This window comes from Magallana gigas, chromosome 1, assembly GCF_963853765.1.
Source record: "Magallana gigas chromosome 1, xbMagGiga1.1, whole genome shotgun sequence".
Classification (NCBI taxonomy): Eukaryota; Metazoa; Mollusca; class Bivalvia; order Ostreida; family Ostreidae; genus Magallana; species Magallana gigas.
The window spans coordinates 11,723,024-11,740,133 of NC_088853.1; the positions used below are offsets into that span (position 1 = coordinate 11,723,024).

At 32.6% G+C, this 17,110-nt stretch overlaps 1 protein-coding gene across 4 annotated transcripts in view; it reads right to left on the reverse strand.

Annotated features, from left to right (window-relative positions):
* Positions 1 to 225: 225 nt before the first annotated feature.
* The window catches only part of LOC105340252 (uncharacterized), an 82,384-nt gene continuing 65,499 nt past the window's right edge, over positions 226 to 17,110 (reverse strand). For 2 of the 4 annotated variants that reach the window (XM_066083076.1, XM_066083071.1), the window contains 8 exons: positions 11,813 to 12,478; positions 11,281 to 11,637; positions 10,558 to 10,719; positions 9,294 to 9,827; positions 8,602 to 8,961; positions 5,462 to 5,623; positions 2,376 to 5,132; positions 234 to 1,146 (listed from right to left, as the gene is read on the reverse strand). In XM_066083076.1, coding sequence (XP_065939148.1) covers positions 1,067 to 1,146; positions 2,376 to 5,132; positions 5,462 to 5,623; positions 8,602 to 8,961; positions 9,294 to 9,827; positions 10,558 to 10,719; positions 11,281 to 11,637; positions 11,813 to 12,478 — 5,078 coding nt within the window. In that variant the 3' untranslated portion in view covers positions 234 to 1,066. Of the gene's footprint in view, positions 1,147 to 2,375; positions 5,133 to 5,461; positions 5,624 to 8,601; positions 8,962 to 9,293; positions 9,828 to 10,557; positions 10,720 to 11,280; positions 11,638 to 11,812; positions 12,479 to 17,110 lie in introns of all 4 variants that reach the window. The other 2 variants (XM_066083057.1, XM_066083064.1) reach the window with 1 other exon arrangement.

A 17,110-nucleotide genomic window follows, 5' to 3' on the forward strand; every position in this document is an offset into this window, starting at 1 on the left:
TGAAGTCACATATTTAAGTATTAAAACCTAACCTTGAAATCTATACTTGAGAGAAAGAGTTTTAAAATGTAAATGTATTATTAGCCAACGGGTATAATTGAAACATACAAGCTTGAATATCATTAGTATTCAATCCAATAATAATAATAAAAGAATATTCAGTAAATATTAGTAAAAACAATCAAATAACAAATTTATTTTTAATAGTTACATGTATAATATCAATACAAAAACAAGACACTCCACTTCGGTGACATAACAGTGAATAATGAATTCATACTCGATTCATCGGACCCCTCTCTCTCTCTCTCTCTCTCTCTCTCTCTCTCTCTCTCTCTCTCTCTCTTAGATAGATTGATTACTCCATTTTCCCACTGCGTAAAACAAATATTTATATTCATACAGGATATAAATTCTCTTTGATAAAAAAATAAACCAGCAACAAAAGAAAACAAAAACAAACAATGGAACAGAGCAAAATAACAAAATACTTTTAAAATGGTGTCAGATGTATGCAAGTGACATTTAACAATCCGCATTCGCGAGTTGTTGTGTGGTTTTTAACTAAACTAACAATTAAAACAATTGTTAATACACATTCTGTGTTTATAGTATGACAATTAATAAACATTTGTTTCCCTAGTTTGATATTTTTTTTATAAACGTCTTTCCCAACAAAAAATGATTGCGTTTTCACATATCTTTAAAAATGTGCTAATGGAAACCTTCCATTATAGAATGCAATTCGTTTGTAAGTCTTAAATCATATGTACCCCTTCTAATGTATAGCTTGTTAATATTAAAAATCCACGATCAAGCATGTATATATGATATATACTATTATAAAGTTACACGATTAACCAACTTTGAGGAATTTTCAGATGATAAAAAAGTTCAACAGTAGATTTATTGTAAAATAAAATAATACTAAATACATATACATGAAACTAACACATAAAGAAATGAACAGTATATACGTATTTACTTTTTCGCTAAATGCAACGCAGGGTAATTGAATGTAACCATGGAAGCCATTTTCAAACAAATATTTTGGATAAGAAATGTTTTACATGTACTTGAGACAATGCGCGGCGACGATCAGGAGCACAGCTGCCTTGATTAAAGTTCTTTGAACAACACTCATCCCTGAAGAAAGAAAAAATGTATATTTTGCTTGTTTAATGATAATCTTGTATTAAGGATGACGTTTACTCAGAATGAAAAAAAAATCCACTGATGATAATGAAAAACCATCTATTGTGTGTTATAGACCTTTGCTTGTATTGTTATTTTTCACTTTCAGAAAAGTAGGTCAATGACCTACTTTTTGAGTTAATGGCCATTGAATATTTATTGAAAAATCAAGAAAAATCCCATAAAATGTTACTCTACGATTGAGATTTTCTTAATTATAAAAATAATACAAATAATTAAACACTTTAAAAAATAAGATACAGTTTATGAATGGTAGTGGCACTAAATAAGTACACAGCATTAAGATTTCAGCAACAATTTTAAGAAATAATCCAGTCCGAATTTCCTCTATCAGTTGTCAAATCCCTTTCCATTTTTGATCCAATTTTACAAAAAATTGAATGATGATAATACAAAAACATTTATGGTATTAAACTACTTATATTGACCTTATTCTGTTGTCATAAAATTTATATGAGGTCAATGATCAAAATTTTGAGATATGGTGTCTTTTATCGTTTTTAAGCATTTTTCAATATTTTTATAATTCGTGCCATAAGATTATTTTAATGAATAAATGAGGTAAATCCAACGGAAAATATGCAAAATTACATAGACTTAAATATAAAATCCTAACTTTTAATAATAGACTATTGCCAATAAACTTTTAGCAGAACACAAAATCTGCAAAATTTAGTCCGAATTTCCTCTGTTTGGCTAAAAGTCAATTTTTGTTTGAGCCTAATTCCATAATAAAGTAAAAATATTGAATGTTTTGTCAATAATAATTCATTTCATAAATACTTTTTGTGTTTAGAACAAATTTTACTCATTACATTGAACTTCATAACAATCGGAATTTGAGAACTCAAACCCTGAGTAAACAACGTCCTTAATATATGATGTTGATGACAACTTTGGTCGTAATTATTCCTTTAATTAGATAAAAAATAAACTCGAAATGAATTTTTTTTTTTTAATATGATTGCGCCTTTATTCTAATGCTAATTGTCGATTAATTGAGAGTTTGTGTTTTACGAATGAAATATAAAGGAGATTCATTTAACTTTTGGTCAGCTATTCCCGAAAGTTTATATATGCCTCCTATATACATGAAAGACTGGTGTATAATGCGAACGAGCTCAACATTTAATCGATTAGTACAAACAAAGAAAGCGTACCGCTGCTGCTGTAGGTTTCCTCCGCTGGAGTTGTGCTTTTTATGTTTTCTTGTGGTGTTTCAAAGATTTTTTTGGTCGATGTGGCGATACTCTGTGTTGTTGGATTACTTTTTGTTGTTGTAATTTTGTCAAGGATTGTTTGGATAATTGTTGTCGTGCCTCTTTGGGATGTTACAGGCATATGTGTTGTTGTTATGATTTCTTGGGAGGTCGTTGGGTTACTTTTCTTTGTTGTTATGATATCTTGTGATGTTGTCGGGGACTGTGTTGTTGTTGTGATATCTTGTGACGTTGTCGAGGACTGTGTTGTTGTGGTTATGATATCTTGTGACGTTGTCAAGGACTGTGTTGTTGTTATGATATCTTGTGACGTTGTTGAGGACTGTGATGCTGTTGTTGTTGTTGTAATGATATCTTGTGACGTTGTCGGGGACTGTGTTGTTGTTGTGATATCTTGTGACGTTGTCGGGGACTGTGTTGTTGTTGTGATATCTTGTGACGTTGTCGGGGACTGTGTTGTTGTTGTGATATCTTGTGACGTTGTCGGGGACTGTGTTGATGTTGTGATATCTTGTGACGTTGTCCGGGACTGTGTTGTTGTTGTAATGATATCTTGTGACGTTGTCGGGGACTGTGTTGTTGTTGTGATATCTTGTGACGTTGTCGGGGACTGCGTTGTTTCTGTTATGATATCTTGTGACGTTGTCGGGGACTGCGTTGTTGTTATGATATCTTGTGACGTTGTCGGGTACTGTGTTGTTGTGATATCTTGTGACGTTGTCGGGGACTGCGTTGTTTCTGTTATGATATCTTGTGACGTTGTCGGGGACTGTGTTGTTGTTGTGATATCTTGTGACGTTGTCGGGGACTGCGTTGTTTCTGTTATGATATCTTGCGACGTTGTCGGGGACTGTGTTGTTGTTGTTATGATGTCTTGTGACGTTGTCGGGGACTGTGTTGTTGTTATGATATCTTGTGATGTTGTCGGGGACTGTGTTGTTGTTATGATATATTGTGACGTTGTCGGGTACTGTGTTGTTATGATATCTTGTGACGTTGTCGGGGACTGCGTTGTTTCTGTTATGATATCTTGTGACGTTGTCGGGGACTGTGTTGTTGTTGTGATATCTTGTGACGTTGTCTGGGACTGGGTTGTTTCTGTTATGATATCCTGTGACGTTGTCGGGGACTGTGTTGTTGTTGTTATGATGTCTTGTGACGTTGTTGGTGAGTGTGTTGTTGTTGTGATATCTTGTGACGTTGTCGAGGACTGTGTTGTTGTAGTTGTTATGATATCTTGTGACGTTATCAAGGACTGGTTTGTTGTTGTTATGATATCTTGTGACGTTGTCGGGGACTGTGTTGTTATTGTTATGATATCTTGTGACGTTTTCGGGGACTGTGTTATTGTTGTTGTGATATCTTGTGACGTTGTCAGGGACTGTGTCGTTGTTGTGATATCTTGTGACGTTGTTGGGGACTGTGTTGTTGTTGTTATGACATCTGGTGACGTTGTCGGGGACTGTGTCGTTGTTGTGATATATTGTGACGTTGTCGGGGACTGTGTTGTTGTTGTGATATCTTGTGATGTTGTCGGGTACTGTGTTGTTGTAGTTATGATATCTTGTGACGTTATCAAGGACTGGTTTGTTGTTGTTATGATATCTTGTGACGTTGTCGGGGACTGTGTTGTTGTTGTGATATCTTGTGACGTTGTCGGGGACTGCGTTGTTTCTGTTATGATATCTTGTGACGTTGTCGGGGACTGTGTTGTTGTTGTTGTTATGATATCTTGTGATGTTGTCGGGGTCTGTGTTGTTATTGTTGTGATATCTTGTGACGTCGTCGGGGACTGTGTCGTTGTTGTGATATCTTGTGACGTTGTCGGGGACTTTGTTGTTGTTGTTGTTATGATATCTGGTGACGTTGTTGGGGACTGTGTCGTTGTTGTGATATCTTGTGACATTGTCGGGGACTGTGTTGTTGTTGTGATATATTGTGACGTTGTCATGGACTGTGTTGTTGTTATGATATCATGAGACGTTGTCGGGGACAGTGTTGTTATTGTTATGATATCTTGTGATGCTGTCTGCGATTTTGTTGTTGTTGTTTTGTTATCTTGTGGCGTTGTCGAGGATTGTAATATTGTTATTATTTCTATTAATGTGGTCGGGACATTTGTCGTTGTTGATTTGCTCTCTTGGAATTTTGTCGGTTCATTTGTCACTGTTGTTGATCCGTTTAGTTCAGCTGTTGAATTACCTGTTGTTTCCGTTGTTATGCTAGTATTAGAGGCTGACGTCGGGATGCTTTTCATTGAAGTTAGGTTTTCAACTGCCGTTAAAGGGGTATTTTGTGAGGTTCCTGAGCTTTTGGGGGAGGTTATTGGTGTACTGTAGGTCGTTGTTAAGCTTTCTTTTGAATAACGTGTGGGCGTTGTTGAAGTTATCCGTGGTGTGGTGTTGATATGCTGTGTTAATGTGATATTTTGTGAAGTTTCGGAGCTTTCGGGGGAGGTTATTGGTGTACTGTAAGTCGTTGTTAAGCTTGCTGTTGAAATCATAGCCAACGTTGTTGACCTTATCTGTGATGTGGTTTTGATATGTTGTGTTGTTGTTAAAATCTGCAGCAGTGTTGTTGTGATTCCAGGTGGCGTCATATTTTGTACAGAGATATCATAAATTGCGCCGTCTATCATACACTGCAGTTCTTCCCCAGGAGTGTACGGTATATTGCACTCAATTCCATTTGGTAACCCTGTAACAGTCATTGTGTTATACTATAAATGAGCAGTGCTGTTGTATACGTTGTTGTCAACATTTAATTGTTAGAGAATTACGTTTGGCTTAGCAATTTTGACTTCAGTAAATTTGAAAGATTGTAATGGTTATTTTGTTTTAAAAATAACAAACTTTAATTTCTATTTTTTTTTGTTTTAAAAATAAAAAAAAATTCTATATTTTTTTTTGGAAAATTTTACGAAATCAAATGTATCTTAACTTCTTAAATAAAAGCTGTTAAAAGAACTTAGAGATTTGTTGAATAGTCTACCGTCTAGTTTTATTTTTCTGATAGTTATTCCATACTTGTGCAGCCGTTACAGCTGTATCTTGAGCATGCACCGTAGTCGTTTCCCCCTTTTACTTTTATTCGTATTGATGAACTGGAGTAATTGAATGATAAATGCTGACATCTAGCGCTGATGAGAGATTCATTGTGAAAGGTCGCGTTTACTGTGAATCCTGAAACTAAATAATTCCATTTTATGACTAAACAATTCAGTCTTTAAATCTATAGTAAAACCATGATAATAACTATAATATACCATAAATTATCTAGCTCATATTAAATTCACATTAATTATGTATGATTGTGACTATTGTCTTAATTTCCGCATAAATTACAGGCCTCTTTATAACTATTTATTTTTTAATTAAATTTCATGATTTAATGATCCCAACTTTCAATAAAATAATATGAGGAAATGTTCTTTACCTAAACAAAAAAAATAGCAATTTGAAAAAATGCTGTTTATTACTAATATCTACGTTTGAAAAACAAAAATCGTCCAGAACTATTAAAATTACCGAGATTTTATCGTTAATTGCTATCCTTGTTTTCTTTATAGTGCCAAAATAAAATGGGTCACAGTGGTAAACGGATAAAGTGCAGTTTAAAAAAAAAAGTTCCTCTTTTGAAGATTGTGAAGTAGCAAATGTATATCAACTATTTTTAGCACATTGTGCACTTTGCTGTATTTATTTTTTTTAAATTATATATCACCAACAAGTTGTATTCCTATATGTCTAAAAAAACAAGACCCGTTTGGCCACATTGCTCACCTGTGCAACAATGACTTTATCTGGGCGTTCAAAGGATATTGTATCATATGGTCCCTCCGTAAAATAACACAACATTAATAGTGTAAAGTTTTCGAATTTTGCCTTTATTTTTGCATACACGTAATCTTTGACATTCTACCTCTATGAAATACCATTTTTACCGAAAATAACAAGATCTTATGCAAGATATAAATCTTTCCAATTCCCTATATTTTCGTTATGTCCCCCTCCTTTCTCACTTTATCAGGTCTAGGCAATCTCCGTTTTTGAAGGATATCTCAATTTCAAGATAGCTGCCATTTTTTAACCATGTATGGAAAGTCGCTTTGCATTGTGGGTGAAATTATACTCCATTTTTGGAAGATATAATGTGTATATTTCAAAGTTTTCTTGCATATCTTTAATGAAAAAAATGAAAGCACCAGACCTCATAGAAATTTAAGTAAAGGAAATAAACTAATGATTTTATGCGGCGAATTGAAATTCTAAGTATAGAATTTTCAAACTATGCTATAAAAGTGTGTACTTCCTGTGTTTAATTTTACAAATGACAGAGACTATTAACAACTGATTCATTTAATAAAAATCACAAAATGGTGATGTTTATCTCTTCAAACATACCTGAATTCATTCACGTTACGAGACACATAATGGATATCTTAATCTGCTATATGGTATTTGTACAAAGTAAATGTTTGCATACCTTAGGAACTTTGTAATCATTATTCTATTAATACACCGGTTATCTAGTATCATGTAAAATTTATCCATTCACACATTGTCAAATTATATTAATCAAAATGATACCATTTATAAATATCAAGTATACTGAATATTATAAAAAAAAATGTGAGTCTCCACTGAAAATAATCTTCTATGAAATAAAAATAATTTTAATTATTAACAGCTTAATAGAGTGACTTGTCTATTGTCTAACAATAATATTTTATGTCATAGTTAACCCCCTTTATAAAAACAGGATTAATTGCCCTTAAACTCAAAAGGCCCAGAGGGGAAAGCATCTATCTTCTAACTTTGTAGGACAATATTTGCAGCGAATACAGATATACCGGTCCGTAACATATCCTAAAAATTTCAATGACATTGGTTAATTATTACCGACATAAATTGTAAAATATCGATCTGCCCGGGTTTTTTTTCTGGCCCGGGTTTACCTACCAACTATGCCAAGACGCATTCGCTTTGTTATTATATGTATAATACCTCAGATTTGAAACGGAATTAGCTCATAAATTATGCAATTTATATTTTTCCCTTCCATAAGGATTATTTATGCTCATTTACGTTGATTTGACCCAGTAGTTCTTGAGAAGAAGATTTTTTTAAATGCACCCCCTTTTTCTATAGTTTCAAGGTTTTCTCTGCTTTGAATAAAAATCTGCAATTTATTTTTGCCATCCCATAAGAATGCTTTGTGCCAAATTTGGTTGAAAATAGCCGAGCAGTTTTAGAGAAAAAATTCAAACTGTAAAAAGTTCACAGACGGACGGACGACGGACAAAATGTGGTCAGATTAGCTCACTTGAGCTTTCAGCTCAGGTGAGCTAAAACATAGTTTAAGGCATTACTAACTGTGAAAAAAAGCACAGAGGATAGCTTTTGAATTAACATCGATAGTTAGTATTTATTAAAATTGATTATTCATGACAACCTTATGCCGTTTCCAATCATTTATTGAAATTTTCAGAAAGGTCATGTGTTAAATATAGTACTTGTATAAATGTCATGCCTCTTATCTTTTTATCTTTAATATGTACGTTTTTCTTTCTTTCTAAAGATCCTTATAAATGAATGACCTCTTTTAATTGTTCGGCAAAATCATAACACTAATATAGATTTATATGTAAAGAATAAAAACATTGTAATTTATGGTCTAAAAGTGATATAATATCGTCATGCTGTTTTGAGGACATTAGATAGGCATATATATGTAGAGTTACTGATTAGAAAGAGGACATGGTCACCTACAATATCTTACATTTATCTGTCAGCTTATTCAATTAATATATTTTGTTAGATTCGATGATGGAATAAATACCCAATATGTTTTATTAAGCTGAAAACATTATGAAAACACCTTTACGAGGCCAATGAATGAAATGTTATTGATTATATATTATAGATACATGCAATACGTTTAGTAAATTTTATCATTTGTACCTGTTTTACTTTCTGTTTCATTCTCAAAAGTTGATGTCTATTAAAAATTAATATGGATTTGTTTGAATCAGAGAAAGAGCTCTTTTTTTACTCTTTTTGTAAACAATGTAGAAGGCATTGACTTTCAAATGGCAATTTTAATATACCATATACATGTTAATACATGTACCTTTATGAACAAAACCTGATACAAAAATACTTACAACATGCCTTGAAAAGTTGATGTGTTATTTCTAGCTCGTCATCACAAAATAATTTTATCCGCAAAAAACGTCCAGCGTATTTGGTATAGTTGAAATTAAACCTAATATCCAAAACATCACTAGATACGTTGTATTTTCCTGTCACAATACCATCATCGTAGCAATTCCACATAACGTCACTGAACCTCGAGCAAGTCAAAAGGTCATTCGCGTAAGTGTCATCTACACTTGCTACTATAGACAATTGAACCAATGCACAAGCATCTGATTTGCATCCAAGACATAACTGTATCTCTACGTCGTTTAGATGACAAAATCCTTTATCGATTTCATCTTTGTTGATTATCGTGATTGTTGCGCCTTAGATAACGATAAATAAAATAAAATCAACGAACATGATAAGCAATAGTGTTGTAATTAGATACCTTTTTTCCTTTAAAGCTGTATTTTTTTAAAATCTTAAAGACAGTCTTGATTCACATATATTGAATATTACATTTTTTAAATGAAATTTAAGAAAAAAATAACTTAGAAAAAACAATAACCCCCCCTCCTTATTTTAGTTGTTTTCATTTAGGTGTATACTCTTCAGTGCTTGCTTCATAAACATTATTAGTATTTAAACCGCAAAAATAAACTAGTTTGTATTATCCTTTCTTTTTACAGTTTTATAACAAAAATATTTCTCTTACCATCTTTTGGAGCTGTTGTTATAATTGTCGTTGATTTTATTGACGTTGATTCAAAATGTTGCGCACTGGTTGTACTATCAACGTTTTCTCGTGACGTTGATGAGCTTTCTATGTCGATCTGTGACGTAGAAATCTCTCCAGGCCTTGATGTTGTGCTCTCTGTTGTTAAATGGTCTTTGGAAAACGCAGCTTGGCTATTATCTGTTAACGTCGAATCAAACGTTTCTACGGTTGTGCCTTCCGATGATATTTTTGTAAATGAGTTGGGTGTTGTTGATCCCTCACTTGACGTACTAATTCTTTGTAACGTTGTTGATGAGCTATCTGTTGAAGTCAATACGCTTTTTTCTGACACTGTTGTGTTTTCTGATGCCGTTGTTACCGTTTGTGAAGCAGACACGTTTTGTGGCGTTGTTGTTTGAATTTCTGGCTGCATTGTTGGTAGACTTATGTTATAGATTGCACCGTCCAACACACACTGATATATACTCTCAGGGGCATACAATACATAACATTGTATACCATCTCGTAATCCTGTAATACGAATAGAAACATAAAATAATAGTTACAATCAGTGTATGCATATTTTTTACAACATACACCATAGCATAGCATTTTGATATCATAGCATAGCACTGAAACTCCATACAATAATATTTGAGTCTCATACCATAGCTTGCAATCTCATAGCATCTCATTCGTCATAGCATATTATACAACATGATTTTAAAAAAATGTTCACAATGCAGATAGTAAACTTTGGCTTCATATCATTTTACTTCGAAATATGTGGAATTCTTTTATGTATGGAGGCTTTTTGTTCGAATCTCATAGCATACCATAGCATATAATAGCATACCATATTATTAGGTTCTTCATTTCAATTTATCATTGCATGGCATACAAATATTATAGCATTGCATTGAAATGCCATAGCATGAAATTCTAAAATATATGAATGAAATGACTGTATGTGTATTTACAAAGGCCGAATTAAGACTTTTTTAAAATAGAAAACACGACTTATCTAATAGAGTTTTCAGTCTGTTATAACAAGAATACCGTTGACTTTTTCATTCTGTTTTTTTGCTTTTGCATTTCCAGAATAACATCTAATTTGTCACTGAACTGTGTTATAAAACTATTAGTCTGTAGCCGTTTACCTTTGTGTATAATAATATTTGTTGGAGTTATGTAACAATATAAACTTGGAAAATTTTGTGTTTACATCTATATTTCTATATTTATTGCATATATTTCGTACTTTTGCAATTATTACAGCTGGTTTTGAAACATGCCCCAATGTCGTTCCCTCCCTTTAATTTGATTCTGATCGGAGAGCTGGAGTCGTTGAATGAACTATGCTGACAATTGATGACGAGTGAAGTGGCATTGTAGAAGGTAGCATTAACTGTAAATTCTGAAACTGAACAGTTTACAACAAATTAATGTTAATATACCTTGTGTTGGTACATAACTTTAACACGTTTTTTCATATGTGATTTTTCTTCTTGAAACATCTAGTTTTGCTTTTTATTTCAGTGCATTTATTATATCAGCTTTAAAAAAAAGTAAAAAATGAATCATTATTCAGTTCAATGTTACCTAGTATATAAACTAGAGGAAAAATATTGAATGAATAAGCATTAAATTTGGTTCATATCTCGTTGTTTCAAGGAGGCAATAGTTGAATGGAAAACACTGAATACCGTATACAGTAAAACACGGTTATAGCGAACACGCTTATAATGAATTGACAGCTTACAGCGAAGTGATTTTCATTCCCAATGACTTCATTACATGTTGTTAACTGGACGGATATAACGAATTACGCTTATAATGAAGTAAAAAACCGTCCCTAGGAGTTCGTTATGAGCGTGTTTTAGTGTAATTTATATGTTACATGTAACATGCAAATTACAGTATTTTTACTCTACCTTAACATTAAAAGTTAAAAATCTGAAAAGAACTTCTTCATTGAACTTACAACAAGGTATAAGATGAATATGTTTCGTTTCTTGGTTTCCATCACAAGAGGATATCATCCTTACATAATTTCCTGCATGGATGGTGAAATTAAACTTAAAATTTATATCTAATATAGCACTAGATGAATTGAATTTCCCCGTCATAATATCAAATCTGGGACAATACCACGTGCTGTCATTTAACCTCCTGCAAGTCAAGAGGGTGTTTGGGTTGGTTTCATATTTGCTTGTCACTATAGCCACGGTAATGGAGGCAGAGAAAGATATGCCGCAGTTAATGTACAACTGAATGTTGACGTCCTGTTGATGGCAGAATCCTTGATGGATTATGTTCTGATTGATTATCGTAATTGCTCCTTCAAAAAAATAATAATGAAATAGATTAATTAACAAAAACTTATTAAAACGTTACTTTTTCGGGTTTATATATTAAATGAAAATGAAATATTTTAATTCGAATTTATTTTCTATAAATACTTCAGAACAATTTAAACTGACTGTTTTACTTTGTTTATGAAAATAAATTTATACCATTTGATGAAGCGTTTGTTGGTTTTACAGTCGTTCCTAAATTATCAGTTGTCGTTTCTTCTTTAACTGTTGTTCTGCTTCCAATGGTTTCCACAGAGGTTTTTGAACCGTCTGTGGACGTGACGGATCTCTGTTCTGTTGGCAAACTTTTTGAAGACTCTGTTGTCATATTTAAGGATCCTGCCAAGTTATCTGTTGATGTAATACTATTAGAGGTTGATTGACCTTCTGTGAACGTAGCGATATCTTGTTCTGTTGACAAACTATCCAGAGAGCCTGTTGTTATATTTAAGGATCCTGGCAAGTTATCTGTTGATGTAATACTTTTAGAGGTTGATGAACCTTCTGTCAACGGTGTTGTTACATTTTGTACACGTGACAAGGAAGAGCTTTCAACCGTTGTCGTGATTATTTTACTAGATGTTGCTGAACTTGCTGATATGGTTGTCACACTTTGCAACGGTGTTGACTTTTCGGTTGACGTAAATCTACCTACATCTGAATTTTCATTTGATGTTGTTGGTAATTCGATTTCTGTTGTTTCTGGGGTTAGAGTTGTTGTTGCAATAACTGGAGCGCTAATATTGTAGACTGCCCCATCTAATATACACTGGATTGCTTTTCCTGGAATATACGGCACCATGCATTGTATGCCATCTGGGAGCCCTATTAAATAACACAGACAAATTCTTTTCAAAAAAATTACACAGTTGATAATTTTATTGCTTAAACCCATACCATGGATGAAGTGAATGTTAAAATATATGGTAATATGTGTCATTATCTAGGTATTCTAGATTTATTTTTACACATACTCTATGCAATCTAACATACATACATAAAAAAGATTGAAAAAAAAATATAAAAAAGCAAAAAGCCGTTTGATGATTTAATTGCTATAAGAACTAGGATCAGAAAGTACTACAAATGGCCTACCAATTTCCTGGAAAATAAACTATCGTGTTTTTTTAAGTTTTGTGTGTTTTCTGAATTAACATTACTTGATCAATACATGTGTGGGCCATTTTGGCCGAACAGGATGTGGACTGGGCAATGCTAACTGCCTAAACCTATACTGGTTTTGAGTTTTGTCCGGAGTTTCCTCTGCTTTTGAACATTTGGGTCCAGATTTGAAGTGGGGCACATTCCACTCGAAAAAAATATCAAACATAAAATAAAATATTGGTACCAAATGTACATTTTTGAACAAGTTTTATTTTCCGACTCGAATGCTCCCCATGTTAAAAATTGATATTAATGAAAATATTGATTGTCGGCTGGTCGCCTGGCGCACGTAAAATCTGGAGAAGACGGCGGTGTTTACATTTTTCGCGATAATTTGACCTGCAATAAAACAGCATCCCGATTGCAAGAATTCGTTTTAAGGTGAAAAAATTTATTGTTATTTATGTTTTAAGAAATATTTGATTTTTCAGTATGACACGTTGTTCGCCATTAAAAAAAGGACCGGAACAGCAAAACGGTGAAATTCGTACAGGTATGTATTGTACATATTCTAAAAACACTTATTAAAATTATTTATATACAAAACCAAAACAAAAACATTCTTCTTTTATTGAAACTAAATCTCCAAAACAAAACATACCTACATAAAATATGTAAGGATGTAAATCGAAGTTATGCCTATACATGCATCGTCTTTATAGGCCTGGCTATTTTTCTCATCGAGATTTTATTATAGGCCTTTGATTGTACATTTCACCGCATTTTTCAGTAAGTACCTGAGAACTTTTTAAAGATATTTTGATAACAAAGATTGAAATATATATATATATATATATATATATATATATATACATATCTATACAATTCAAAACATCCAAACTATTTATGGAACATTATTTAAGCTGAAGTTGACGTGGAAGGGAGACTACTCAATATTAATTAATCTCTTCAAATTAAACAATAAGTCCTCAATATAAGTTATCAGTACTATATAAATTTTACCTCAGTTATCATATCTTTGCTTTCTTGCATTTATTTCAAACAGATATGCCTGAAGTATAGGAATATCATGGTAAATTATCGTCTATATTGAATTATTCGGCGGTTGAACGAAGCATAGAAAGGTGTAAAGTAAAGCGTAGCCAAAAAATTCAACAACATCCCGATATTCAACATGTATGTCACAAACACTAAGATATAAGCATGTGGGTTCCATGTGGAACAGACGACATTATATGAGAACTAATCTTTGATCGAATGTCTCAAACAAAACATAATACTGGGCACACATGTACGTATTAAGTACATGTGTGAATTTAGGTATCGGTTTATGAGAAACAGGGTGTATATAATTCTGTGTACAGATAGCGAATCTAAAGGTATAAACCGTTTTGACGACTTTTGTACCGGTGGCACAAATGATTTCTCTATTTGCGGGCGACAGAGCTATATACAGGTTTTACCCTACCTACCGCGGTTTCAACATATTTTTTCTGCCAATGAAGTCTGTTTAAGTGAAACCATTGAGAAAATATGCATTTTAAAATTCATTTTGTACATTGTACAGAATTAAATTATTACATGTAATAAAAATGCATAAAAACAGAAAAGGATATTTGATTTTTAATAAATTGTGTTCTTTATAGCATTTTAAAATTGCTGATAAAATCACACTTCTTGCAGGAACATGTATTTAAAACCCCTTTCCAGTTGGAGCAAAAATGCTGTTTCTGTCAACCAGCTAAAGTGGCAGGTGAAAGATGTTCATTTACATGTAAGCCACTGCTTCTTATTTTAGAAAGTAGTCTGTGAGGCGGTAGACTTCCCCGAGTCGAATAAGGATAGGCTTCAGGAACTGACTTGTGGACGTTACCAGCTGTTCCTCTAGACCTCCTCCAGCTTTGCCAAAGAGCATATAAAAGGTGACTGTGACATCCATATACATAATGAAGATGGCCTTTTGAGAATCCTTATGCAAATCCAGCATTTCTTATCCAAGGCATACCAACTCTGAATTATTGCAAGGTTCAAGCTCGTGCGCAGGTTGTTGGTATGTGCCCTCATACATCATCAAAAGTATTGCATCAGTTCTGCACCACACATGCATAATGTAAATAAATTGGAGTACTTTACTGGAAATCCAATGCCACAGCAATAGAGGTTATCATGGATCTGAAAGTGACAGTTAAAGTGACAAAAGTACATTGGAACCCCCTTCTTACTCCAGTGTTGTGTTAATCTTCCAATGAAAATTATATTGTGATACCAATCAAATGAATGATATTCAAACCATTCTCCATCATCTGAATTTTAATGAAAGTGTAAAGCTTTTCAGAAAATGAATTTTTAAAGATCAAATTTTACATATTGACTAAAATTTCTTTGTAAAGTACATACATAAAAAACCTTAAATTGCATTTTAAATGCATTTTGAGTGACTGTTGGGTTATTTTGGCAATGATAAGCTATTTCTCAGCTTAAGCGCAGATTTGTGTACTTCATGTTGTGAATGTGAAAAAAAAAACATGAACTACAATTGTGTAATTTGAACATTACATCAGTGCCTAGGCTATAGACAATAAAGTATTGTTTTACATATATATAGCATCAGCTTAATAAATGATTTGAATTAGTTAAAGAATTTAAGAATTAATTTTAAATCCACATGTAACAAATTATATTGATTTCCAAGTGCTACTGTACATTGTGCAAAATAAATTAAAAACGGGTTAAGTAGCTCATTAGGTTTCTTGATCACCACATTCATAAACTACAAGGTGTTCCAGAGTATCTGATACCATTTGAAATTCACAAAAAGTAAAAAAGTTAAATTTTTTTCCACAAAAACGTTTAGGAGAAAAACATGGCTTTCATTGAATTATGATGTCACAAAATTGCATCATATTTCTTTGGTTGAATTTAATTTAATTCAAAATTATCAGACGTGCTTGAAGCATCTTTCATTTTAAAACTGATTTTTTAAACAGAGATTTCAGATATAGTTGTATGATTTATGAAATAAGAAATCCTGCCAGGGATAAAACAACCTAACAAGCAACAGATTCTTTTTACAGTGAGAAGATTTGAGAAAATGTGATCCGTACAGTGGTTGTTGTGAGGAATTTTATACCCATCCAATCAACGTTGTCATTGATGAGAAGGACCTATTTTTGACGCACTCTTTTTTTGTTGTGTTTTTTAAAATAATGCTCAAATTGTCAAAAACTTATGTTTGTTAAACTTTTTGTCAATGAAAATTTTTATCATGTAAAATTTCATAGGTATGAAAATGCTTTTGATTTGTTCTTGAATAAATAAAATTAGAAGTTATTAAAACAGTAAATGGTATCAGATATTTTGGGACACTCTGTATGTACAGTGTACATACATGTACCGAACTTTTATCAATTTCACTTTAGCTCTCTCTCTCTCTCTCTCTCCATACATTTAACGTTTTATTGAGAAAAAATCAGAGGCCTGTGTTTAACTTGATATACTCAAATATGATTTGTTGCTTGATTTCAATGTTGTAATTTCACTTCAAATCTATCAGTTTGATTATAAAACCTAAGTTGTCATTAGTATTTTTTTCCTTTTATTAAAATCAAGTTCATTCACATAATCATTAAAACATTATCATTATCATCATCACACATCACACATCACACATTTAGTGTCTACAAACAATCACCTATATCGTGGTAAATATTTCATTATTATTATTATTAACATGTGCCATTACCATTTCTTACTATCTAATGACCAAAACAAAAATGCTCGTTTAAGTAGACTATGCTTTTTCCGTGGCGTTTTATGCCTGATCTTTTAAAAAAAACTGCATTGAACGCATGGGAAGCAATACATTACACATTTTAATAGGCATAGCTCTGAAAAGTTAAACTAAACAATCTACAAACTGTGTCGTATGAGGTATGTTTACACTTACCATGCTTACTTCTTTCATCGACGAATTCCAAGTGTTGAACGGTGTCGCATTTAATCGTATCCATAGTCACTCGAACCGGATGTTTTACTCGGTACATATTTACATGTAGATTCTTATCCATTCAATAACAACAAAATGTTTTATTTGACTGGAATCTTTTTGTGTAGACGAAAATATTTTCAAATAGGTCTATTAATATATAAAGCAAATACATGACGTTATATTTGGACCTGCAATGACGTTGTGTTTCATATGAAAGTGTTCTGTGAACATGCCTACTTTGAACGCCATTTACGGGAGATTATTATTGGCAGTGAAAAATAATTTTTTTGAGTATAGGCCAATTTTAGTACTTTCTGACCCTAGTTCTTTGGTGTATGCATTAG